General features: G+C 42.2%; 1 protein-coding gene across 1 annotated transcript; it reads right to left on the bottom strand.

Moving 5' to 3' along the window:
* Nucleotides 1–466: 466 nt before the first annotated feature.
* LOC123572506 (uncharacterized) lies at nt 467–26028 on the bottom strand. Its single transcript, XM_045389871.2, is given in 7 exon segments — nt 467–673; nt 2324–2537; nt 3004–3151; nt 3549–3769; nt 25231–25303; nt 25306–25483; nt 25486–26028. Coding segments are annotated over 7 exon segments (1584 nt in total).
* Nucleotides 26029–27993: the final 1965 nt, after the last annotated feature.

Genomic DNA, 27993 nt, shown 5'->3' with positions numbered 1-27993 from the left:
GTGGCTGGCAGTGGGTGCAGTGAAGGAGTCGGGCTGCAACTCACAACGTGTCTCTGTCATCTCAGTCTGGAGAATGCAGCGTTGCTGGTGTCTGAGCGATCCTCCTCTCGTATTTTCCTTCTCGGCTTTCTGTCCCACTGCCTGGCTGCCGCTGCCTGGTGGCCAGTGTGTTGGTTGCAGAGCTGGAGTGGCCTCGGGTGGAGCCTGCGTCTTGTGGTGTCTGCCTCTGCTTTACATTTGGTGTACTTTCAGGCATAGTGGGGGTACAATGACATCATGACCAAACTTGTCAGCAGAGCCGAAAGAGGAAGCAGAAGGATGTGCGTTGTTCTTTGTAAGATATCTTGCGTGTATCTATGTATTCAAATTCAAACATGGTGGTTTGTCCATTTGTCCACTGTGAAATTGCAAACTAGGGACAAGGAGGAGGAAAAATACTTAATATAATTTATGAAACAACCGTGTCTCAAGCTGTGCTTGTCTGGGAGCCCTGTCTGCATCTGAACTGAGGGCTCTTCAGTCCTGCAGAGAATGGGATCCCCTGTTTCGGGGGTGGGCAGATGTTTTCATAGACAGCCAGGTAGCGAACACTGTCAGCTCTGTGGGCTGTATGGTCTCTGCCATAAACTACAGAAGTATGGCTGTATCTGGTACAACTCTTAGACACAGAAATCTGAATTGCATATAATGTTCAGTGTCAAGAAACTTCGATTTTTAAAAACTATTTAACAATGTGAAAATTATTCTTAGCTCACAGGCACAGGGAAGCTGGTGGGGACCACATCCAGCTCTTTAGCTGGTTAGGCTGGGGAGGGGGCAGTGACAGAACTCACTGCTCAGTGGAGAGAACACCAGAACACAGGACACGACGACCATACCCGGCAGAACCATCACGTGCGGTAGAAGCCTTAGGGTACTCATGACATCAGTTCATTTTCTGTTGTTTTTCTGCATTTAAAGAATTCAAGAGGAAGCATGCTTTAAAACAAGAATTATCAGAGAAATAGGATGGGCCCAGATTTTCAGAAGAGGCTCTACATGACCAAGTTCTGCTGTTTGTGTGACAGTGCTATAAAGATCTCTTTTGGGGGCAAGAGCTGTCTTTTAATCAGGAACAAATCTAATGAAAAAGAGAGTTGACTGAAGTTGGCCTGCAGGATTGGAAGCCGGGTAGTGCCTTTCTTGAAGGCTTGCCACCTCGGGTCACCCCGGTTTACAGGGGTGTACTCTGAAGAGTGTGGAAGGCAGGTGTGAGGGCCTTGGGCCTTTCTGGTAGCTGCTGTGGTTTGGCCAAACCTTGCCTCCCCACGTCCCCCTGGGCCCCTTCCTGTCTCCTTATGGATTCAAGGGTGGCTGTTGCTCTGAGAACACTGGAACTGGGAAGAGAGATGGAGCTACATGCATTCCTGGTGGGCATTATTCTAAACTTTTGTATCCAAGTTAATCCCCTATTCACTGTGACATTGCCGTTTCTAGGTTCAGGAAATCTCTCCTTTTAGCTCCCGATCTGGCTATGAAATTCAGGAAACCTGTTCTCCTGTTGCCCAGTAATCACCTCATGTAGGTGTAAATTGTGACAAAGTGTATCTGACCACTTAGGGACCCCCTGGGTGACCCCCCAACACATTCCCACCAGTGTATTAAAAATCACCTGCATGTCTGAGATGCTGGCTGTCCTTTCAGTGCTTCACAGGAAGTCAAATGGGCTTTCCTGCTTCAGATGCCTGAAGGGAATGCTTTGAGGTGGGTGATGTGTTGGGAGTGTGAGTGGCTTCCCTCCAGCCCCGGGGCCCTCTGTGGGGCTGGGCTCCCTGGCAGGCACTGGAACCTTCCTGGATGTTCCCTCTGGTGCCAGCACCACTGCAACATATAGACCCGAGAGCTGTTGTATTTTGGCTTGTTGTGTATGCTTTTCATTGTGTAAAATTGCTGTTCTTTTGACAGTTTGACTGCTTTGTTTACTGTAAGTTTGAAAATAAAAATTAAGAAAAAAATTCCAGTGACTGTGCTGTGGTTGGAGACTTTATTTACCAAGATGTTTGCCCCTTCTTTCCCCTCTCATTTTCAGGAGCCTTTTAACTCCTCCTCCTCCCCTAGTGGCTTGCAGTCTTTCCTATGTCATAATTAAGCTACACTTTATTCTGAAAACTGGCTGCTTCTCCTTTTATTGACACAAGCAGTCAAAGAGAGGGTGGCAGGAGGAAGAAGAGCCAGTGCAGACTGACCTGGATGGGGATGTCCCTGGTCTGAGTCAGTGGCCAGAGCTGCAGTCTCAATTTGTGCCCAAAGACTGGTTTGGGTGTCGAGAAGGCCATGCACTCACATTTCTTCCCTTTCTGTGACTGGCCTGCTGCTGCTGACCCTTGTTCCTTTTTTCATGGTCACGTGATGACATCCAGGAGTCAGGACAGCCATGGACCTTCAGATTTGGGTGTGCATGAAAGTCACTGGGGCCATTGATGTGCAGGAATCCTTGCCAGACTTGGATTGCAAGACCTGGGCTGTGGTATAGCAATGTGCATTTTGTAGCAAGCTCCCTGCATGATTGGAGAGTAGCAAATGGAGTGGAGAGAAAATGTGCACAGCTAGTTAAGTGCACGGTTCTGTGACAGGTCACAAGGCCATGGTGTATGTCTATGAAGTGCTCTCCTACCTGCCCCCACACATTTCCCCTGCCCTCAGTGAGTCAGGACTCTCCTGCTTGGCCTCATCTTCAGTCAGCCTCTGAGAGTTAAATAGCCCTCCCCCTCCATGTTCAGGTGCCTCTGTTGCAAACCTCTATGGCAAGTTATTTGACTTCCTTTACATGGAAACACTAAGGGGCACCAGAGAATGTCCCAGGTTCCAGACTTAATGCGGTCTCCATGTTAAATGCAACCATTTTTTGTGTGCCCTCTGGGAGGCTTCACTCTACATGGGCCCTAAGACCTTCAAACCAGTAAAGCTCCATTTCTCCAGGACAGAAATAGGAAAACTTTGTGACTGAGACATTTGGTACAATACAGGCCGGACAGGACAAGGCTTCTGTCCCAGGAGGGCTGATGACATGGGCTCCTGGAGCTGAGCTGCTGGGCCGGGGAGGGCCGGTCTGTCTCCCTCACAGATGGCCCAATGCCAAGGGATGCCCTTGAGGACCCTCGCTCCAGTTTGGCTGAGAATAAAAGAAACAGACATGGTCAGCATCTTCACCGAGCCCACCGGGGCCCCTTAGGGATGAGCCCCACAGGCCTGGGCCTCTGGCGTCCTCGGGGTCCCTGTGTGGCCCCCTGGTCTGTGACTGAGGACACCCCTGCAGGCTGCTGATCCCAGAGGGAGTGCTGTGTGCAGTCTGGGATTGGGGAGCTTTTTGGAGTGGGGGAGCCTCAGGTCACTCCTGGTTCGGCAGCCCTGATCCATATCTCAGATGGAAGAGGCCTTCACTGTCACCCAGCCCGCTTGCCACCTCACATGGGGGCCTGTCTCCACAGTGGGTGAGAAGGCCCTGGGCACGGGGCCCCCTCTGCCCTCCAGGCTGTCCGCTCCATGCCGGGGCTGGACCCGTCCCACACCTGGCTGAACTCTTGTTTCTGGCTCCGGGCCGGGGGATCTTCCCATGCCCTCTGCCCATATCCTCTCTGGGCCAGGATCACTGATTCTCTTGTCTCCCGGGCTTGTTGTCTTGCCAGCCTTGGAGGGGCACTCGAGAGTGAGGGGTCCCTGCTGCTCTCTAAGGAGGTAGGAGTTGGGGCTTCCACAGATGGGTCCGACTGCCCCAGTGCTCTTCAGGGCCCTTCGAAGGGAAGAGGGGGACAAAGTGGAAAGTGGAGAAGGGGTATTGGGGAGGGTCCTGCCCACAGACCCCCAACCCATCTGCCCAGCATCCAGCATGTCCAGCACACATGTGCTCAGCACCTGCCCTGAGGACCAGCAGACCCATGTGACTGTCTTTGAGTAGAGGAGGAAGAAGAAGTGCAGAAGGAAGCTCCAGGTAGTGTCACTGGCGGAAGGTGTCTAGGTTCTTGGCGTCTTGAACAAAGAATTGGACAAAATGGACAAACAAAGCCAGGAAGGAATGAAGGGATTTATTGAAAATGAAAGTACATTCTACAGTCTGGGCGAGGGCCCAAGGATGGGGGCTCAAGGGCCCCGTTACAGAATTTTTGGGAGTTTAAATATCCTTTAGAGGATTCCATTGGTTACATGGTATATGCTTTATGTAATGAAGAGGATGAATTAAAGTTACAAAGTCATTTACTTGGTGTACACCCTATGGAGAGGATATTTGCTGTTGTAGCTGAAGTGTGAATCGGCCTTATGTTCCCTGCCTCCAGTCCCTATTTTCCTGCCTCATTTTCCCCCTGAGAGATGTGATTCCCATAAATCTATGTGGGAGGCAGAAGGACCAATGGTCTTTCTTCTGTTACTGCTTCATGCTGGCTTGGGGCATAGTCCCTACCTGTTGGCGATCACAGAACTCTCGCCCTGCTCTGTCTAGTGGAGGCAGAGTAGCTCCTTGATGGCCAGGGGTGGTGTCTTCACCTGGAACTGGCTAGAACCTTTGTTGCATAACTATCTGAAGCTTGATGGTCTCTAGGCGAGAGGAAATGAATTTGGTTAAAAGATTTAATGGGAACTTCAGGGGATGGATATCTATGTTGTCAGGAATGTTTGTTATAGAGATTTGCAGGAGAAAAAACAAAACCTGGTCTGTTCTAGAATCCATGTGTTTCCTTAAACTCTGAGCATCAATAACTCCCTTTTGGCTTGGTTGGGTCTGCTGGGGCCTAGTGCATGATCTTAGTCTAAAACAATAGCATCCCATAATTTTGTTTAAAAATATTCCCCCTTTTTGGTCAGATTCTCTCTTAGGTGAGAGTGTGGCCAAAACTTAGGGCCTTAGCACCACTCTCAGTTACCATCATTTTGGGTTTCTGGTCTCAGCACTTCATTGATAGGTTGCGGTGTCCTCAAGGTTGCACATTTCTTTCAGCTCTTGTCATTCCAGTTGAAGAGAGACCATATGACGTTCTAGAGATGGCTGCATGCAAGCAATAAAACCTTCGAGAGAATCCAGTGCACCAGGGAGACTATTCTCATGACTATTGGGAGGATAGTACAAAGAGTTTGGAGTATGGTCCTTACCCAGGGTCTCCATAAGTCAAACCTCCTAAAATCAGATAGAGCAAAGAATGAGCTAGATAAAGAGTCTACTCACTTAATAAGTAGTCTCTTTGTTAATCTCCTGCCACTGAATTTCCATAATTTTCACCTGATGTATTTTTCCATAGGCCACAAGTGCCAGCAGCGGAACAGACACTTCTTGTTCAGCTAATTCTATTATAACTTTTACAAGAGAATTTAAAGTTTGTTGTGTCCTTTACTGTATAATTTGCTCTAGAGTCTATCACGAGGGATACATTTCTAATCATTGCTTCTTTTACTTTAAACCATGGAAAAAGGACCTAACAAACGATGCCCTTCTAGAAGAGTGAAGACCTCCTGGCAGTGTTCTTTTTAACCCATGATGTGGGTTAAAAGGAATGAATCAATGTTTTGTTTATAACTGAATACGAGGCAATGTATGTACCATTAAAGTTTTGTACCTACATTAGGCCTTCATCTTTTATCTATCAAAGTATAAGTTTTTCCATGTATAGGGCTGGCTGTAAACTTCCTCACAAATAAAACTATACCCAGTAAGTGCACATAACAGACTGACTCCCTTTTCACTTCTATTGTTTATAGAGGCATAAGCAAGAAAAAATATTCAAAGAAAAGAGTTTCATGATAATAGAAGTCTTAATCTGTGAACGTGGAAAAAGCAGTTCACATCAAGGATGCCGTCTTCTTCTGGGGAGAAACTTTCCTGGCTAGTTTTACCTTAAGGATTTCAACGGGTGTACAGTTCCAAGAGTTATGAGGGACGCTTCTCAGTTGTGAGATTATGAACCCAAAGTTCAAGGTCCTGAAGTTTTGTAAGAGTGTGGATGGCAAGGACAGTTTTTCTTTGACGTTCTCAGAAGATCCAAACCATAAAAAGTTTTCTTTACCAGATGAAACTACACTGTAGCATAATAATCTGCTGTGAAAACATTAGCCCTCTGGCATGGGAAAGCTTTTTCTTTTTTTTTTTTTTTTTTTTGAGACAGAGTCTTGCTGTGTCACCCAGGCTGGAGTGCAATGGTGTGATCTCAGCTCACTGCAACCCCTGCCTCCTAGGTTCAAGTGATTCTCCTGCCTCATCCTCCTGAGTAGCTGGGATTACAGGCACCCAACACCATGCCCGGCTAACTTTTTGTACCTTTAGTAGAGGCAGGGTTTCGCCATGTTGGCCAGGCTGGTCTCGAACTCCTGACCTCAGATGATCCTCAGCCTCCCAAAGTGCTGGGATTACAGGCGTGAGCCACCTTGCCTGTCCAGGAAAGCTTTTATACAACCAGAAAACATGCACTGAAAATAACAATTGAGCGAAATCCCTTTATAAAATGTTCAAATGACCCACCAGGTGACCAAATGTACCTGAAGCTTTAATTGTTTTCCCATGAATATAGAGCCAAACATTGGTTATAAACTATTTTAGTAATTTATAAGTTACTACATGCATGTATTCACTTTGGATTATTTTATCTTTTCCATGATGAGTCATGGAATGCAGAACTTTTAATAATAAAAGCTTTAAGGACTCAAAAAGGACAAGGTGGTCATCCTGGTTCTCCATGAGTCCATGCTTATTAACATCAGATGTATATCCTCTTGAATACCAGTTATTTTTCTAAATTAGGTGCATAGCACTGATAACTGATGAGTTATCAAAGGTAATTTGACTTAAGCTGTGAATTTATTCAAATTGTATATCTAAACAATTTCAGTATCAGCTGGTTTAACATGAAAATATGACTTTTCTTGGTATTTAATTTTTTTTGTTCTACTTGGGTAGAACAAATTTCCCTTATATAAGGAAATTTAGTTATTTCTGTGGTTTACAGTAACTTAACACAATAACCATAATGATAATTGGTAGCATATACTTACACATTAGAATTTTAGAAATCCCATATAATTTTGGAATATATATTAGTATTATTCACAAAAATATAACCTAAAGAAGATTGAACATCATTTTGGCAATCCCATATACCTAACCATGTCAAATAATCTTTTTTACTTCTTTTCCAGATGTTTTCAAGGACCCCCCTGATCCATTCAAAAAACTAGGCATTAGGAAAGAAAATTTTTAAACTGAAGTTTAATTTTGGAATTCCAGATTACCATAAATTTTTTATTTTGCCAAAATTATAACTCAGAAATTTTAAAGAAGCAAAAAACTTTTATAATCTTTTACAAAAAATTCTACTGTTCTTATACACCTTGCATGTAAAACTGTTTCTAGTAGTCTTAATTACGTGTTATAATGGTGACTCTCAGCAATTTTAATTTTAATGGGAAACCTGGTAAGTTATGTTCTGATAAGGTTTGACTATTTCCAGCATTAGCTAGGGGCGTGGCCAACTCCACATGTCCTCAGGCCTCACCTGGAGGAAAGCAGACAAGTTAAACAATTTTCAAAAGCTAAAGAAGCAGTTTATGACCTTAAAGCATTTAGCAAACCTAATATTTGAACATAACTTAGGCCACCTGTTTACATTTTGAAGACATTTGTATTTTACCAATAATCTTTAAAACTGTCTTTATTTCCCAAAGATTACTCAAGTCACATGAACTAAAGGAAAGGCATTACATTTTTCACTTTTCTGACAAAATATTTGATTTAAGCTCTTATTATTATTAAACCAATTAATTAAAGCTCTTTTATATTAATTAAAACTTTACAGAGGAGATAAACAGTGACTTTTACTATTTGTTTAACCAGTTTGTACAGAGAGAAAGAGGCCAGTGACTGGCTGGTAAGAAATTCTTACCCTTTTGCCAGCATGCCACGTTTCTGGGTTCTCTCTCCCTGACCAGCCCTAGTTGACCTCGCTTGACTGTATGCAAACAAACACATTGCCATGAATTAAGAATATTCACAAATCGTTTACAAATTTTGGAGAAATTAGGCAGAGAGAGAGAGAAATGTGACTCAAATTCTATTTATTAGAGTATACTCAACACACTTAAAGTATCAGGGAGCCTAGAATCCAAAAAATTATTTTAAGGATAGGAAGCTGGTGTGCTCCATTAACTCCTGTGGTCCAACAAAGGCAGCATAGAAATTCCAGATAAATGGAACACATAATGATTTGCTAGAAATGCATAGGAAACAAAATAACTATTTACAGAACCAAGTAAAAGCCTTCCACTAGGAACTAAAAAAAAATATTGGTTATATATATATGCATACACATACACATACACACAAAGCTAGAGGAGAATAAACGCAAATGAATGAAAACTAGAAGCAGAAACAAAAAACAGGAGACCAACCCTAAATTTTCCTACTCAGTATACCTTGGAGGCTACAGTGTTACCTACCCCCAAAACCTACATATTACATATTTTATTCCTGATACAAAAGTTAATATCCTTAAGTTCATCAATATTATTATAAATTCTGTGCAATCAAGAAATTCACTTTAGGCACATGACCAACAAGTACTCCAGCACTATCCAAGCAAAGTGGTAAACAGCATGAAGCAATGCAAGCATGGATGTGAAATTTGGCTCCACACTCAATCCAGCTTCACGCTTAACTATATTTAAAAAAGAATTGCCAAACTGCTGATTCATTTCTTTACAATACTTTTATTTTACTTTAATCAAGACTTGGCTTTAACAATGAAAGTGTTAATTAGCCAAATATCTCCAATTCTGTATCAGGTTTTGAAGAATGTTTTATTATTTAAACTTTTTTTCGCATCTTTCTCCCCTACTTAATGATTCCTTACTACATTGTTTCATAAATAACCTTTTCAAAACTGTAATTTGAACTAACTTGTAGATAACTTCTGAATTAGACAAAATTATTCTTTTTTTTCACCTATAACATAACCCTTTCTAGCATATTTTGTATACAGAAGTATGTGTTAACTAGAATTTTTATTCTTAGTCACCTAAAACTTCAGTGAAACCCTAAAAAGCAAGAAATCCTGAACTATCAGATATGGACATTTATAGATAAAAACAACTCCACAACCTTTGCCCAGAGTGTTTCTGAGAGGGACGTTCCCCCTGAGTCTTCTCCAGGACCAAGGCGCCAGAGTTCTCTTGTTCTTTTTCAGTGACCCAGGAAAACGAAGCTCCCTCCTATATTGATAGCTGGGAACTGTGGAGTCTGCCATCCCTCCTCTTGAGACAGGGTCTCCACTAGCACAGAGATTGCTTTGGATCAATAGATCATTTTTTCCCCAAACCAAACACCCTCCTTGCTTGGCTGGTTTTGTTCCTAAGGCAGCTTCACTGGTGAGAGTGAGTGAGGATTGAAGTAGAATACAGCAGTCACCAGATGTCTTGCTTCCTACAGAAAATGATATCTTCGTGGTCCCTGAATGATCCCAGGAGGCTGATCCTATAAAGACATCTGGTCCCTGACCCCATTTGCCTCCAGGTGCCCAGAACAGCCTATCGTGGGCCTTCACCCTCGGCAGGTGGACGTTGTTGTCTCAGCTAAGGTTGAGAACTACCAACCTGGATAATTTGAGCAAAATATTGAGGACCAAATAAATATGGCTGGGAGAAACCTTGTCCTCATCCATCTTTATTCCAAAAATAAATTTTGGGAAGTTTCCAAAATCATATGTAATATGGTAAGATGTTTGAACTTTTATGGGATCAGGGAGAGGGGAAACTTTAGAAAGAGGGGAAACTTTAGAAAGAGGGGAGGGCTCTCAGAGAGGGTAATGTCCAAACTGAGGATTCCAGGATAAGGAACATCCCCCCTGACCTGAGTGAGAAAGGAGGAAATAGCATTCCTGGCAGAGGGAAAAGCCAGCCAAAGCCCTCAGGGCAGGAATGAGAAGTGGAGGACTTCTCTGAGAATAAGCTTCATATGGTCTGGGACAGTGGGCCCTGGAGAGTCAGGAGGGCTGAGGTTGAAAGGACACCAGGGCCAGGCCGTGTAGAGCTTGAAAGCTTCCCTGCACCAAATGGAGATTTCATTCTGATCGTGTTCAGCATGGTTTTCAGCAATGAGGAGATGTAATCTGACTGATGTTTGCAAACATTGCTCTGGCTTCCATTTGCCACCTAGGAGTAGAAAATCAGAATGGGCCTCACTCCTCTGGTAACAGTAAAACAACGGATAATCTACAAGATCATACCTTTCCCTGAACCTATCAGAAGCTGAAGACACAGGGCAAACACTCAGCCTGAGGCTGAAGGAAGGCAGGAGCCTCTGAGGAGAGGAGGTGTGAACACGGCTCCCTGTAGCCAAACATGAGAAGGAGACAGCCCTGCCACACAGGTGGGGAAGACTGGCTCAGTCGATGCCTTTAAAGAATCACTGAAGGCTGTGTGTGAGTCAGCATGCAAGTGTGGACCTCCTGGGATTTTTGGACAGTGGAGTTCACACTCGCTTGTAGGTGCTTCTCTATAGATGGTCACTGAGCCTTCCTCACACATGAATGTATTGGGCACAGAGTGGGAGACCAGAGAGAGCCTCCCACAACAGTGCCAGCCTGGGGCAGGGGAGCAGCTGCCACTGCAAGAAATGCACAAAGCTCTTCCAGACTATTCTTCCAGAACAAAAAAAAAAAAAAGCCATACCTTCTGGGGAAAGGGCAGCAAACCCTGCTGGCCTCAGGCTGCAGGAAAAATCTCACTGAGGTTGGTGGTGTGAAAGGAAAATAAATCTTGGTGCCCCAGAATCACTAAGCTAAAAGGAAAAGTCAAGCTGGGAACTGCTTAGGGCAAACCTGCCTCCCATTCTGTTCAAAGTCACCCCTCTGCTCACTGACATGAATGCATATCTGATTGCCTTATTTGGAGAGGCTAATCATAAACTCAAAAGAATACAACCATTTGTCTCTTATATACCTATGACCTGGAAGCACCCTCCCTGCTTTGAGTTGTCCCATCTTCACCTTGAGTTGTCTCACCTTTCCAGACTGAACCAATGTACCTCTTACACATATTGATTGATGTCTTAAGTCTCCCTAAAAGGTGTAAAACCAGGCGCTGACCCTACCACCTTGTGCACATGTCATCAGAGCTTCCTGAGGCAGTGTCATGGGTGCTCATCCTCAACCTTGGCAAAACAAACTTTCTAAATTAACTGAGACCTGTCTCAGATTTTTGGGGTTCACACTGGGAAGGAAAAGAAAAACCTCCACTGCAATTGCAGGCAGGAAATTGTCCCAGTCCATTAGAGTGCCCCTCCTCCTGGGGAAGGAAGGATGGATAAAAAAGCCTCATTCTCTGGACTCTGGAACACTGGGCCTGCCTCATACTGAGACTGGAACAAAATGACAGACAGTGGCCCTGACCCCACACCAGGTCAGCAAGCACCAGGTAACAAGTAATAGCAGTCTACAGCAAGGGACAGCCAAAAAATGTGGATGGGCACACAGGGAAGGTACAAAGCTGAGGGTGGAGCATGAATATTGTGAGCCCAGCCCTTACCAGGAACCCAGTAGCACTAGGGGGATTTGAAGCCAGTGGTGCACTGAACTAAAATGGCAACAGCAAAACCCAGACCCAGTTCAACTCATCACTAGATCAACTCAACCCCTCACACCAGCAGGTAGTAGAAGGAAAGGCATGCCCATTTCCAGGTATAAATACTTCTTGCTTCAGTCTCTACTGTCTTACACATGTCAAACGTTCAATCAAAGATCACAGGACACACAAGAGCAACTAAAAACACTATCAGGAGAAAAATCAATCAACAGAACCAGACTCAGGTGGACCACACACATGAATAGATGGGGAATGTCAACTGAGAGATGGAAGCTGTAAAGAAGAGTCTAACGGGAATGCCAGAAGAAAAAAAAGCGATGGTAGCAGAGACGAAGTATGCATTTGACAGGCCTATCAGTAGACTCAACCCTGTAAGAATTAAAGAAAAAGGAAAGAAGCACGAAAGGTGGCTTGGCAGTTAAGGACAGGTTTATTTTAGAGAAAACGAACTTGAGAGGGGCTTTTGGATGAGTTAGGTTGGAGGCACTTTTTTTACAGACTAAGAGTGTTTAAGGATTTAGGGTAGGAGAGTTTATTGGAGGCTTGGACTCTTGTGTTTTTTTTGTGTGTGTTTATTTGTGGGGGGAGAGTTGTGAGTTTGTTTCCACACATTTTTTTTTTTTTTTTTTTTTTGCAGCTGCAGGCCTACCCCCTGAGTTTGCGATTAGCTTCCCTAGCTTAGTGCACCTGAAGGGAAAGGAATGTGCTTATTAAGGCCCACTGTTTTACTGGGCCCATTGTATGAGAGTGAAGTTTGGCAGTTACCCAAGAGACTTTCCCCTACTTTCCTCTGTGAGCTGTGTTATCTCTGTTTTACTGTTTGCTCTTTCTGGTTGATAGTAGTTAGAAGGGAAGTGATTTCCTTGAAATGCCTGAGGCTAGAAAGGGAGCTAGGATTTAAAGTGATGGTGTTTGTCTGAAATGATGGTGTTCCTGCTCTGTCAAACACAACTGAAGAACAAAGCAGTGAATGTAAAGGTTGATTGAAATTACCTAAACTGTGACAGAGTGAGACCCTGTTTCAAAACAATAAATAAATAAATAAACAAACAACCTAAACTGAGACACAAAGAAAAGAGTAAAAACAAGACAAACAAAAAAATAGGGCGCCAAAGCTGTGGGACAACATAAACAGTTTGGAGAGATGATGGTCAACAGTGTTTTTTGTTTTGTTTTTTGTGACAGAGTTTCACTCTTGTTGCCCAGGCTGGAGTGCAATGGCACGATCTCTGCTCACTGCAACTTCCCCCTCCTGGTTCAAGTGATTCTCCTGCCTCAGCCTCCCGAGTAGCTGGGATTACAGGTGCCCACCACCACGGCCAGCTAATTTTTGTGTTTTTAGTAGAGACAGGATTTCACCATGTTGGTCAGGCTAGTTTCAAACTCTTGACCTCAAGTGATCCCCCTGCCTCGGCCTCCCAAAGTGCTGGGATTGTAAGCGTGAGCTGCCGTGCCTGGCCACCAATAGTCAGCTCAATTTCTTTACTTATTGTGTCATGGATCTGTATTTATTACTGGACAGAGACCACAATTTGAATAGCAGTGCTCTAAGGACAGTGTTTGTGAGCTATAGGGGAAATTCTTTTGACAGTACTCAGCTTGGATGATTTTTTTGCTCTCTTCAAGTTAAAGCTGTCTGTAAAATTCTTCTCCTAATAACAATAGTATATAGAAAAAACATACATATGTATATGTATATATAGAAGATGATTTTAAGCTGGTGTGGCTCACCAGTATTTGATCTTTGTGTGAACTGATGTGATGGCAAATGATGACAACCATGACTGAATCAAGGCTGTGAAGTGCCAAGAAGTTGGTGTTTACTCTTTCAAGACGGTTTCCATATTGAGAGGGACAGAACTCTGTATTAACCTCAGGGACACTTCAGTGTATTCATCCAAGAGTTTGTCATCTGTGTCACAAACTCCATGTTTAACTATCATTCTGGCTGGAAAGAGAGAGAAGAAAGTCTCTGTCTGGAGTCAGGATAGACGAGTTCATGCTGCAGGAACATGTAGTCCCAAATCTAAGTGGCCTAAAATCCCAATGGGTTGTTTCTCCTTATGCTCCTTAAACCAAGACAGCAAGGGGCTGTGTATTGTCACATTGTGTCATTCAGGGCCCAGGTTGGTGGGGAGTCCACCGTCTCCTTACTCTGTCTTCTCAACATGAGGCTTCAGGGTTTGTATCAGCAGAAGAAGGGAGCATGGATAATTAAGCACCAGTTCTTAACTGCTTTGACTCATAAGTAATTCATATAATTACACAGTTTCTTCATAATTCAGCAGCCAAAGGAAATTATGGGGCCATGCATAACATTAACAGTCTGGGAAGTATAATGTTCCTGTGTCCTGGGAATAGAGGCAGTGGAGGGGTTCGTGAGTTCTAGAAATGTCAGTCAGTATTTTTTTACTGCTCTGCCTATGTCTACGTTTTATACTCATGCTGTTATTCTTACACTGCCACCAGGGAGATTTTTCTAAAATGCGAATCTGTCATGAATCTTGCTTGAAATCTACCATGGATCCCTGTTTACAGGATGAAAGCTGAATTCATAACTTAAAAAAATTCCTTCAGAATCAGATCTGTCTTCAACAGCCCTGTCTCACCCACAGTCCACCCTCCAGTTCTATTGAACCATCTACTTGCAATTTCCTGACAGTCTTTTTCTTGTCTCTACACCTTTCCACCTGCTATTCACTCATACCAAGTTTCATTCTCTTTGGTAAACCTTATGTATCAGTCTGTGTTCAGTAAAGAGACAGAAACCACATATTTGAACAAGACAAACTTAATAAGTAAAGGCTTGTTTACTAGAGAAAAGTGATTAACTACTCAGAGAGGCCAAAGAGGACTTTAAGGAGCTATAACTTGTAGGCTGGAGGTAGAGTAAACAAAAAAGAAACTTAGGACCAGAGGGTCTCCCTGCTTCAATCAAGGCTGAGATGCCAACTTCTTGGAAGACAGCATGGCTTCCAAGTCTTCAGATGGAGAAGAAACTTCCCAGGGTGCAGGTGGCACTGGTCTCTAGAAGTGGTCCGCTGTTGTTGGAGGGTGTGAGCCGAGCAGAACTGGTCTGTAGATGTGGCCTGCCATTGCTGGAGGGTGTGGGTGGATGTGGCTGCTGGTGGAGGGAGTGGCCTGAGGGCAGAACTGGAACTCTACCATGAGGCCACCGGGCTCCCATGCTGAATAATTAATAATAATAATAATAATGAGTAATAATAAAAACATTAGAAGATGAGAACCTGAAACTGAGGTGTCTTCCTGTTAACTTTGCCTTTTAAGGTCACTCCAGTGCTGTCTTTTGGTGAAGCTTAAAATTCTTCCAGCTGAGAAAAGAGAAATGTTTGCAGAGTCTCACAAAGCAGAGTGAAGAAGAGTTGATTTGGAGCTGAGAGCCAATAAACAGATAACTCACACACCGTAACAATAATGATAGTTGATTTAATGTATACCCATGCCAGGTGCTGTGATACAATTATATGTCTGTAAATGTGTAAGTATATGTAGCTTTAAATTGTATAACAGCCCTGTGAGATAGATATTATTACCATGTGACACGTGAGAAAAATGGTCCAGCTTTGTCTGGGCATCAAAGCTGTGCTCTTGTCCACTCTGCTATCCTGATTTTCCTTTCCTCTCTTTGGAAAGTTAAATATTCCCTCTTGTCTTCCCCCTTGTGACATGAGCAGGCCTGTTTATTTATTTAGTTATTTGAGATGGAGTTTGCTCTCTCTTCCGGACTACAGTGCAGTGGTATGTTCTCAGCTCACTGCAATCTCTGCCTCCTGGGTCCAAGTAGTTCTCCTGCCTCAGCCTCTTGAGTAGCTGGGATTACAGGTGCCCACCATCATGCCCCACTAATTTTTGTATTTTTAGTAGAGATGGGGTTTCACCATGTTGATCAGGCTGGTCTCAAACTCCTGACCTAATGTGATCCACCCACCTCAGCCTCCCAAAGTGCTGGGATTACCGATGTGAGCCACTGCACCTGGCCAGTACTTACGTATAATATTACCATTTTTGTTTCATTTTGCCATGGGAAATGAGAATTTTTAATGCTTGTTTTGTTCTCGAGCACTCTATCCCTGGACACAGACCCCCACGAGAAGCCAAATAATTGTCAGAGGTTGCTTTGTGAGTATGGAACCAGAGCATGGGGGTTGGCTGATGTGAAGAGTTAATGGTTTTAGGGAAGTTAATGGTCTCTAGCTACGACGGTGCAGGTCTTCTTATGGGATTGCAATATTTGAAGTCATTGCTAAGGCTCCTCCTTCACCGAGAAAGCTTGCATGGTCCCTATTGATGCTTCTGCAACCTTTTTTTCTATGCTCCAACGCCTGACCAACCTGTTTTTGATTTCTTCTGAAATGTTAAGACTGGCCGGGTGTGGTGGCTCACGCCTGTAATTCCAGCACTTTGGGAGGCTGAGGTGGGTGGATCACTTGAGGTCAGGGGTTCGAGACCAGTCTGATTAACATGGTGAAACCCCATCTCTACTAAAAATACAAAAAAATTTAGCCAGGCATGGTGGCATACGCCTGTAATCCCAGCTACTCGGAAGGCTGAGGCCCAGGAGGTGGAGGTCACAGTGAGTCAAGATCATACCACCTTGGCCTCCCACAATACTGGAATTACAAGTGTGAGCCACTGCTCCTGGCTGCAGGCCAGTTTATATGGAATTTGTCCAGGAGTACCTAGAAAGCAGGAACTGTGTTTTTCTATTCATTTTCGGTTTCAAATGCCTATGATTAGTGCTTGGTGCCTAACAGGCACTTAAATGTCCACCAAAAGAACAACTTGTTGGATGTTTTATCTTTGCAGTTAATGCCAATGAGGCAAGTAACTCTGGAAACACGTCTGTAGGTGCTTAATAAATCCGTTGCATTCAGTTGAGTATTTGCCATTGGATTGAGCAAGTCAGCTCTTGTTGAGTCTTGGGAATAGGGAAAACTGGAAATTCCTTTTTTTATTTTTATTTTTTGTAGTTTGGTTTATTTATTAATATTATAAAATGTTAAAAAAATTCTATCAATTTCAAATATCTTTGATATGTTTTTGTGTTTAACAAAGCTTTGATTTCCTTCAAAATAATGGCCCACAGCATAATAGCACCATTTGGTTCATGGATAGATTCTATTCTTGACCATTCCGTTAAATTTCTTTTAGATTCACATTCTATCTTTTTTAGTTATTCAAGTAGAAAACTTTGGAGTCATCCTCAACACCTCTCTTTTTCTCATATCCCTCATCCAATTTATAGCATGTCCTATTAGTTCTACCTTCAAAATACACTCAGAATCTGGCCATTTTACACAACGTCTGACAATGCCAACCTGATCCAACTTCCCATTGTCTATTCCCTGTGTTATTTTTAAAGTGTCCTAACTAGTCTCCTTGCTTCCTTTTTTGCCATCTACAGCCTGTATTTCAATCAAAAGTCAAAGTGATACTTTTAGGTCTATTATTTTGCTCTTAGTTTTCTAGCTTGTCTCTTCTGTATTCCTTCATGCCTATTTTGCTGCTGTTTGTATTAATCTAGATTGTGTTATTCAATTTGTCTCCTCCATTAACCTGTTTATTGTATCTTTTAGTGTCATTTTGTTAGTGGCTGCAAAATAAATTACAAAACATATCTTTATTACAGTTTGTTTGCATTAGTAATTAGTGCTTTTCCTGCATCCTGAACAATGCAGAAAATTTGCAAAAGTTTAATTCCATTTGCCCTCAACCTCACCTTGTTTGCTATGGTTGTCATTGATTTGACTTCTGTTATACAGCTCACATGACATTGCTATTATTGTTTCTCTAAATGATCAATAATCTTAAATTTACCCACATACTTTCCTTTTCTGGCATGTACTCCCTCTTGCATTTCCATGCTTCCATCTAGGAACATGATCTTTTAGCCTGAAGAATTTAGTATTCCTCGTAGACTAAGCACACTGGTGAAGAGCTCTTTAAACCTTTGTCTGTCTGAGAATGTCTGACAACTTATTTACTTTGCCGCTTTCTTCTTCCTCTTCTTTCCTTCTCCTCTGAGTAGCTGGGACTACAGGCGGGTGCTGCCATGCCCGGCTAATTTTTGTATGTTTTGTAGAAATGAGGTTTCACCATGTTGGCCAGGCTGCTTTCAAACTCTTGGGCTCAAGCCATCCACCAGCCTTCGCCTCCCAAAGTGCTAGGATTACAGGAGTGGAGACTACCTTCATTTTTGAAAGATGTTTTCACTGTATAGGTTGACTGTTTCTTTGTACACATAAGGTATCTCTTCATTGTCTTCTGACTTCCATTGTTTCTGTTGAGAAGTTAACTGTAATTTGCATTTTCCCACTGAAAATAACATGTAATTTTTAGCAGACTCTTGCTCTATGACCCAGGCTGGAGTGTAATGGCATGATCTCGGCTCACTGCAACCCCTGTCTCCCGGGTTCAAGCAATTTTCCTGTCTCAGCCTCCAGAGTAGCTGGGATTACAGGAGCACACCACCATGCCTAGCTAATTTTTGTCTTTTTAGTAGAGACGGGGTTTCGCCATGTTGGCCAGGCTGCTCTTGAACTTCTGACCTCAGGTGATCCACCTGCCTCAGCCTCCCAAAGTGCTGGGATTATAGGCGTGAGCCACCGCGCCCAACCTACTTTTAAGATTTCCTCTATAACTTTGTTTTTCTCCACTTTGATTATAATGTGCATAGGTGTAGGTCTGTTTTTATTTTTTTATTTTTTCTGCTTAGGGTTCTTCGAACTTCTTGACTCGCTGGATTGATGTAGTTAATCAGTTTTGGATTGTTCTCAGCCAGGATTTCTTTAAGTACTGGCTTTATCAAATTCTCTCCTACCCTTTGGAGATCTTCTGATTGTGTCTCACATTTCTCTTCTGCTCTGTTCTATTTTTGTTATTTGTCATCTCTGCTCTTGTTTAAATACTGTCTATTGATCTGCTTGAAGTTTACCCATGCTGTCTTCTGCTGAGTTTAGTCAGTCGTTAAGCTCCTTCCAAAGGATTTTAAATTTCAGATTTCATATTTAGCAATTTTTAATTTGATTTTTTAATAGATTTAAATTATGTTTTAAAATACTCCATGTTTTTATTCATTCTACCCATTAAAAATTTATTTGTCTTCCTCTGGCTCTTTTCAAGTGTTTGGTTTTTGGCAGTTTGAGTATGCGATGCCTAGGTGTAGACTTTTTAGGTACTGCTTGATGTTCTCTGAACTTCCTGGATCTGTGGTTTGGTGTCTGTCATTCATTTTGGAAAGCTCTTGACTATGATTATTTCACATATTTCTTCTGCTCTATTCTCTCTTTTTTCTTCTGTTATTCAATTATGCATATATTTCACCTTTTGCAATTATCCCATGTTTTTGGATGTTCTATTCTTTTTTTTTTTTTCTCCCATTCTTTTTTCTCTTTGCATTTCAGTTTGGGAAGTTTTTGTTGACCTATTTTCAAACTCACTGGTTCTTCCTTATTCATCTCCAGTGTACTAGTGAGCCCATCAAGGTCATTCTTCATTTCTGTTACAGTGTTTTTTTTTTTTTTCTTGCTAGCATTTCTTTTTTGATTCTTTCTTAGAGTTTCTCTCCCTCTACTTACATTAAATTACATCTCTGCTTACATCTGCTTTTCTTGTTGTCTACTTTTTTCATCAGAGCCCTTGACATATTAATCATAGTTATTTAAAATTCCCTATATGATAATTCCAAAGTCTGTGCCATATCTGTGTCTGGTTCTGATGCTTGTTTTGTCTTTCCAGACTGTGTTTTTTTTCTTTCTTTCAACATGTCTTGTACATTTTTGTTTAAAGTGAGCTATGTTAGGTTGGATAATAGGAATAGTTCTTTATTGTGAAGTTTTATGTTAATCTGGCTAACAGTTGGGGTGTATTTAATGCTTCTATAGCTGTACGTGCCAGAGGCTTCAAATTACTCCAGTGTCCATGATTTCTCCTCTGTTGTCTTTGGCCTTCTCTAAGAACTCCCTCTTTTTTTTTTTTTTTTTTTGACAACATCTCACTCTGTTGCCAAGGCTGGAGTGCAGTGGTGCAATCTCAGATCACTGCAGCCTCAACCCCCTAGGTTCAAGGGATCTTACCACCTCAGCCTCCCCATTAGCTGGGACTACAGGCATGTGCCACCATGCTTGGCTAATTTTTGTACTTTTAATGGAGATGGGGTTTCGTTATGTTGCCCAGGCTGGTCTTGAACTCCTGGGCCAAAGTGATGTGACTGCCTCGGCCTCCCAAAGTGCTGGGATTACAGGTATGAGCCACCACACCCGGCCAGAATGCCTTCTTAAATAGAATCTGCACCCTGCAGCTCTTTCAGATATAATTCATTGTTATTATACTGGAGGCTGTTGATGTGGTGGTATGGTGTAGGGGGAGGGGAAGTTATCAATAATATTATAATTGAATTTCATTTTTATAGTGGGCCTGTGTTCCTGGACAATGTCCTTCAGGAGTATTACTTAGCCATCACTCTCCTCCCCCGAGTAGGTGAGACAGAAATGCTAGACAAGGATTGGGCGTATGGTTATAAATGGTTATAATTCCCCTTCTCCTGCTAGAGCCACAAGGGGATCTTTCTTGACTGTGGACCATAAGAACTTGGTTGGGTTTGAGGAGGTAAAATCTACAAAAGGTTATATCTCAGACTGTAGCCCCCAGGAATTTTTCACTCTTATGCTAATCTACACTCAGCTCTCAACAGTTTGTCAAAATTACTACTTGTGTGTTACTACCTGTTTACAGCTCCAGTGGCTTCTGCTCCAGGTAAGCATAACCTTAGTTGTGTGTGTGTGTGTGTTTGTATTCAAATGTCTCTTTAGATTTCAGGATGGTGGTTTTCCCTGTTGCCTCAATTGCCTAATGGGTCCAAGAAAAGTCATTACTTTTCCATTTTTTCAGCTTTTTTTTCTGTTATTGTAAGAACAGGAATGACACCTTTTACTCTCTTCACATGTCAGAGCTGGAATTAGGAGTCTAATTTATTTAAAAGCTATTAATCACAGTTATTTTAATACCTGATATATGGATTGTTCCTGGGTCTGCTTCAGTGATTGCTTTATCTCTTATCAGACATGTTTTTCTTCTTTGCATGTCTAGAAGTTTTTAAAAATTGTACTGCAAATATTATTGATATAGACTGTAGAAGCTTTGGATTATGCTATGATCCTCTAAAAATTGTTGAGTTTTGTTTTGGCAGCTGTTAAATCACCAGCACATTGCTTTGATTCTGTTGAGGCTTCATTTTAGGCTTTAGGGTGGGTTTTTTTCAGTTTGGCCCCACTGCTAGGACACGGTCTTTTACAAAAGGATCTCAACTAAAGGGTCAGGATGTTCATCAAAGTCCCTCTGGCTGGGCCTGAACCCCTCTGTCACCTCAGCACTGTTAAGTGTCCAGAATCTCTGCTTAACACTTGCGCTTCCGGCAACTGTTCTCTTCTCAGGCTCCTGGAGTCTTGCTCTACGTTTGAGACTCTATACCCCAAGAGGTCTGAATCCAAGCTCCGTGCATCTTCTCTGAGCTTCTAGGATTTGCTAATTTCTAGTTTTTCCTCTGCTTCCCCAGCTGTATGGGTGTTATCTGCTTACTGTCATTATTATTTCTGGTTTCCTATGTCCTCTTTTTGCTTTTGTTTCAGGCCTCTAACATCTGTATAACCAATTTTCTGTATTAAATTCTCTCTGCTGAAATGCCTAGTTTGGTTTCTGTTTTCCTAACTCTGCAGATTGCACCATGGATAGACAGAAAACAATGTTGACTGAAACAGTAAGAAACAGAATGCGATCTAAAGCACTGTATCACTGAGTTGAATTAAACACACACAGATTTAGGATGCATGCATATTCGAAGACTTATATTGAATCCATTTAGAGCCTTTCGGGGAAAGAGGGAGTGGAAGTGGTAGTCAGTGATAAAGGGAAGAATATAAAATGAGAGGGGCATGATAGCATGCCCTGAATTCAGGAGTACAAGTAACCCAACTGTCTGCAAGCACCTGATGTCCAAAATAAAAGAAAGCAAAACAGTAACAACCAAAAAGTGCTATTCTTCTGACAGACATTCGGGTGATTTGTCCTTTTGGAAAGGCAATTCTCTGCAAGAAAGATAAAGATCAGATGTCAGAAAAGGAAAAGAAAACCATTTATCTCAAAACATTTAAACTATTCTAAAAGATAAATGAATGACCACATCAGGGTTGAGAACTGGCCACTAATTATTAAGCTAATGGCCTTTGGTGAATAGGTGCTCCAATGAGGAAAATGGCAAATTTAAGAGTAGCTAGCCAAATTATCAACATTATTGTCAGCAAATCTGACTAATATGCAAAGCTATAACAAAAGCATCTTATCCGATGCAGGTCATGGGTAAAGTGAGAAGGGAATGATTTTCGATTGCCTGATATGGAAAATGCAAGCATCATTGTTCATTGCTTAATTCCACATCAGGACTATCCACATTGTCTCTTGTGCCATGGAGGAAAATAATAGCACCAAGACACAATCTTGACTTTCTGTGTCCAGAGCAACTCAGTTATTTCTATTGTAGGGGGTATATCTTTTAGGATACAACATTCAGGAGCTCAAAACCAAACTGTATCTTTTTTTATATATAAATTTAATTTTGTTTCTGAGCTGTCAGCCTGCAGGCCGTGGGAGGATTTTACATCAGTAACTTGGGTATATCCTCCCTCATCTGGGTTTCATGGAGATGGTGGAGGGTGTTGTGCAGTGACCAGAAGGACCATTCTGGTAGTCAAGTTGGCAATTTTCACTGTGATGTCAATTTTCTGTATTTGTATGTCTTCACTCTATGATGCACAGAAAACCCAACTGGCTGTGGCCTCACTCCAGTGCCCTGGTTCCCACTGCTTCAGGATCCACGAGTTTCTTTCTGCTCCTCTCAGCTTGAAGGAATGCTTTGCTCCGTCCTCCTCTTTTCAGACATTCTGCTGCTTCTTCTTAAAAAACAAACAAACATACAAACAAAAAACCGCTATCCTTGCTCTGAGGCATATAGTTTAGGAAACAGGGCTAGAAAGTTGGTTCTTTACTTTGCACCTTACCACATACCTGCCCTGAGGCATGCAGCATAGGAAAGAGCAAAGGAGAAATACTGGGAGGGCTAAATATGTAAATTAATATCTCACAATATTAGCCATGTACATCTTTTTGCAGGATCAATCCTTTTATGTGACAAAGTGAATAGAGAAGGAAGAGAAAAAGAAAAGCAGATGGGATAATGGCCATATATTTTATAATTGATGAAAATTCGAGCATAATCACTTTACATAATCACTTTACATGCAATAATCGTTGCATAATTAGGATTGTTTTTATAAGGCAAGGGGAGTGGGCATCCTTGCCTTGTAGCAGGTCTTAGTGGTAAAGATTTCATTATTCCCCATTGATTATAATGTTAGCTGTGAATTTTTGGTAAGTTGCCTTTATTATGTTGAAAGCTTTTTTCTATACCCAAACTGTTGAGAACTTTTATCAAGAAAGGATGTTGGCCTTTGTCCAATGCTTTTTCTGTACCATTTGAAATGATCATGTGATTGTCTTTCATTCTGTTAATGTTATGTATGACATTGATTGATTTGCATATGTTGAACCAGCCATGCATGCCAGAGATAAATCCTACTTGATCATGATGTATAATTGTTTTGATGTGTTGTTGGATTGGGTTTGCTAATATTTTATTGAGAATTTTTGCATGAATTTTCATCAGACAAATTGGTCTGTAGTTTTATTTTCTTGTGATATCTTTGTCTGGCATAAGTATCAAGGTGATGCAGGCCTCATAAAATGAGTTTGCAAATATTTCTTTGGGTTCTATTTTTCAGAAGAGTTTAAGAAGTACTGGTATTAATTCCTCTTAGAATGTTTGGTAGAATTCAGCTGTGAAGCCATCAGACCTTGGCTTTTCTTTGTTGGGAGTTTTCTGATTACTTCTTCAATCTCTCTCCTTATTATTGGTCTGTCCAGGTTTTCTGTTTCTTCCTGAGTCAGTCTTAGTAGGTTGTATGTTTCTAAGACTTTATTTCCTCTGGTTATTCAGTTTGTGGATAAATAATTGTTCAAAATAGTCTCTTGTAATCCTTTTTATTTCTGAGTCATCTATTGCAATTTCTTCACTTTCATTTTTGATTTATTTATTTGAGTCTTCTTTCTTTTCCCTTAGTTAAATTAGCTAAGGGTTTGTCAATTTTGTTTATTTTTTCAAAAAAACTTTTAGCTTTGTCAATTCTTTCTATGGCTTTTCTGTGCTTAATTTGATTTATTTCTATTCTGTTTTTCATTATTTTCTTCCCTCTGTTTAATTTCGTGTTTAGGCCAGGCACACTGGCTCACACCTGTATTCCTAGTGCTTTGGGAGGCTGAGGTGGGAAGATCTCTTGAGCCCAGGAGTTCAACATCAGCCTGGGAAACACAGCAAGATCCTGTCTTTACAAAAAATAAAAAGTTAGCTGGACATGGTGGCACACACCTGTGGTTTTAGCTATTTGGGAGACTGAAGTAGGAAGATCGCTTGAACCCGGAAGGTAGAGGCTGCAGTGAGCCAATTGCACTATTGCACACCAGCTTGAGTGACAGAGTGAAACCATGTCTCAAAGAAAACAAAAATTTGTGTTTTGTTCTTCTTCTAGTTCCTTGTGGTGTAATGTTAGGTGGTTTATTTAGGGTCTTCCCCTTAAAAACATTTTTTTTTTCACTGTCACAAATTTTACACAGTTTTTCTTCTTTTTTGTTGTAGGTGTGTGTTGTTATAAAGTTTCCTCTTAGGAAAGCTTTTGTTGTATCCCATAGGTTGCATTATTGATGATGCATTTTATGTACTAATGTGAAACCTCCCATATATATATATATACTTTTTTTTTTTTTTAAATGGAATCTCACTCTGTCTCCCAGGCTGGAGTGCAGTGGCGTGATCTTGGCTCATTGCAACCTCCTCGTCCCAGGTTCAAGTGATTCTCCTACCTCAGCCTCCAGAGTAGCTGGGATTACAACTGTGAGCCACCACATCTGGCTAATTTTTTTTTTTTAGTAGAGATGGGGTTTCGCCATGTTGGCCAGGCTGGTTCAAATTCCTGACCTCAGGTGATCTGCCCACCTTGGCCTCCCACAGTGCTGGGATTACAAGTGTGAGCCACCGCTCCTGGCCTCCAAGATATATCTTAACGGAAAAAAAAATTAAGGTATAGAATAGTCATAGGGTGTGCTACCATTTGGATAATAAAATAATTACATACTTTCTTTTTTTGAAGGAAAATTTGTATTATTTTAATTATTTTTATGTACAGAAAACTCAACAGTGTACATTTAACTCAGTTTAGTGGCAAGTTCTTTTTTTTTTTTTTTTGAGAGAGGGTCTCACTCTGTCACCCACGCTGGAGTGCAGTAGTGCGATCTTGGCTCACTGCAAGCTCCGCCTCCCGGGTTCATGCCATTCTCCTTCCTCAGCCTCCGGAGTAGCTGGGACTACAGGCGCCCACCACCACACCCGGCTAATTTTTTGTATTTTTAGTAGAGATGCGGTTTCACGCGTTAGCCGGGATGGTCTGGATCTCCTGACCTGGTGATCTGCCCACCTCGGCCTCCCAAAGTGCTGGAATTACAGGCGTAAGCCACCGTGCCTGGCCGGCAAGTTCTTTAACCTTTGCCTTTTCAAGCTTGGCAATGTGAGCCATAGACTTGGGACCAGGACATTGCCTCCCCAGTGATGGCAGATCTCATCGTATCTGTTGTTGTAGTTGGTCCTGATAGCTTTCACCAGCTTAGCCAAAGCTCCTTTGTCTTCCGAGTTCACCTGTGTGAAGGCGACAGTTGTCCAGGTCTTCCTGTGGACTATATGACTCAGTCTTGCTTTCCGCTTGATAATGCAGGGGAAGAGACCCCCATTTTACGACAGAAGGCAGGCAGGAAGACAACCAACTTGACGGGGTCCACATCGTGTGCAGTCACCACCAACTGAGCCTTCTTGTTCTCCACCAAGGTGGCGACGGTGTAAACTCCTGCTTGAAGGACAAGTGGTCTCTTAGTGGAGATGTCCCCTTTGCTGGCAGCTTTCTTCTCAGCCTGGACCAACAGCCTCTGCCTCTTCTCTTGCTTTGTCTCTGGTCTGTAGTTGTGGGCCAGTTTAAGCTGCTGAGCAGCTGTTTGGTGGTGCAGGGCCTGGGTGAACTGGTTAATTGTAGGAGGCACTTTCAGCTGCTTATAGAGGATGACTCTCTGCCGCTGCAACCTGATATAGTGGGACCATTTCATGAAGCAGGTGAGGTCTCTTTTGGGCTGGATGTCCTGTCCAATGCCAAAATTCTTAGGCCTTTTGTCAAACAGGAGACTCACCACTTTCTTAACCTCCTGCTGCTTCATGACAGCGGGGGCGGGAGCCGCCTTCTTCCCCTTGGCCTTCTTTCCTTTCAGCATCTTGGGTGGCAGGAGGAGAGAGTCATATTTTCTTATAAATTACTTACACACACAATTTCTTATATGCCCATAGAAAATTTCTGGAAATATGCACAAGAACCTGGCCACATGGGTTGACTTTGGCCAGGGGAATTGGTAACTAGAATTGAATGGAGAGAGGGAGAGGTTTCACTACATATACATATATGTTATTCTTTAAGTTCTAGGGTACATGTACACAATGTGCAGGCTTGTTGCATATGTATACATGTGCTGTGTTGGTGTTTTTTTTTGCACCTTTTGAATTTTGAACTGTGTTGCTCATTTGGTACAGGTTGGTTTTTCTGGAAGCAGATGCTGAGGTGCAGTTTGGAGTACAAGATGTTTATTGAAGATCAACACCTGAGGAAGAAAGATAAGGAAGAGAAGAACTGGGCAGAAAAAGAAGTCCATCTGTGAGGAAACCTTGGCAAGACCTTGGCTAACCCTCTGTGATGCTCCGGAGCACATATGGCCTGCCAGAGCAATCCAGATGGGTGTAAATGGCATTTATACCCCTTTTTTGACAAGGTATTGGATGCCATTGACCTGGGAAGGCATTCTGGTGGGCCAGGTAGCTCTTCACAGCTGAACATTCCCCGCTAAATCTGACAGCTTGGCTAGCAAATCCTACTGTGAAGGGAGGTGTAAGTATCATGTCTTAACAAGGACACAAGTTTTCCTATCCCCTCACTTTGCTGAGAATTTGGTTGGGTATAAAATTCTAACAAAATTTAGAGGTAGGACAATTTATTTTCAGATAAATAAATCTTCATGAAACTTACCTCTCGGGAACTCCTTTCTATTTAAGTCAATGATATTCCCCCTTGGTCTCTAAATTAGTATCCAAATGCATTTTTTTTTTTTTTGAGACGGAGTATCATTCTTGTTGTCCAGGCTGGAGTGCAATGGCACAACCTCAGCTCACTGCAGCCTCTGCCTCCCAGATTCACGCGATTCTCCTGCCTCAGCCTCCTGAGTAACTGGGATTACAGGTGCCCGCCACCATATCCAGCTAATTTTTTGTATTTTTAGTAGAGACAGGGGTTCACCTGTTGGCCAGGCTGGTCTCGAACTCCTGACCTCAGGTGATCCATCCGCCTCGGCCTCCCAAAGTGCTGGGATTACATATGCAAGCCACCATGCCTGGCCATCCAAATGCAATTTTCAACTGATGCACCTGGTATAATAATGATTTTTAGACGATTGTAGCCAAATAGAGGAAGTCATAACAAATGGCAAGTAGTTGCTTCTGGGGAAGAGGAATTGGGATTGGATGAAGTTGGGACTTGGGATGGTCATTTTCCATCCAACTAAGACATTTTTGAGAGTGAAAGGGATCACCGTTAATAATTACACTGGGGTAATAGGCATAAATTGTGCTATTAATTAAGTCATGCCTCCCCCCACCCCACTGCCCCAAGTTCGTATGTTGAAGCCCTGACCTCCAATGTGATTGTATCTGGAAAGACGGTCTTTAGGAAGTACTTAGGGTTCAATGAGGTCATAATGATGGGTCCCTAATCCTATAGGACTGTGTCCTCCTAAGAAGAAGAAGAGAGAGGTAGCGATCTCTTCATGCACATGCACCAAGGAAAAGATATGCGAACGTATAGTGAGAAGTGGCCATCTGCAAGCCAGGAAGACAGCCCTCGCCAGAACTCCACCATGCTGGCATCCCAATCTCAGACTTCCATTCTCCAGAATGGTGAAAAATACATAAATGTCTGTTGTTTAAGCCACCCAGTCTACAGTATTTGTTGTGGCAGCTCAAGCTGACTCATATACATCAGAACTGTCCCTGGGAAACTGGGGTGATTCGCCTTGTGGAATTCTTTGGAATTTTAAATCTTTATACGTGTATTTCTTTGTGAAAGATAACATTAATTTTAAAAGAAGAATTATAAGGGTTTAGAAGTCAACTCATAAATCTTCACATCTCATGCA

Source organism: Macaca fascicularis, chromosome 3 (assembly GCF_037993035.2).
Source record: "Macaca fascicularis isolate 582-1 chromosome 3, T2T-MFA8v1.1".
In the NCBI taxonomy this organism is placed as follows: domain Eukaryota; kingdom Metazoa; phylum Chordata; class Mammalia; order Primates; family Cercopithecidae; genus Macaca; species Macaca fascicularis.
The sequence above is the reverse complement of the archived record's forward strand: the minus strand, read 5'-3'. Positions and strand labels throughout refer to the sequence as shown.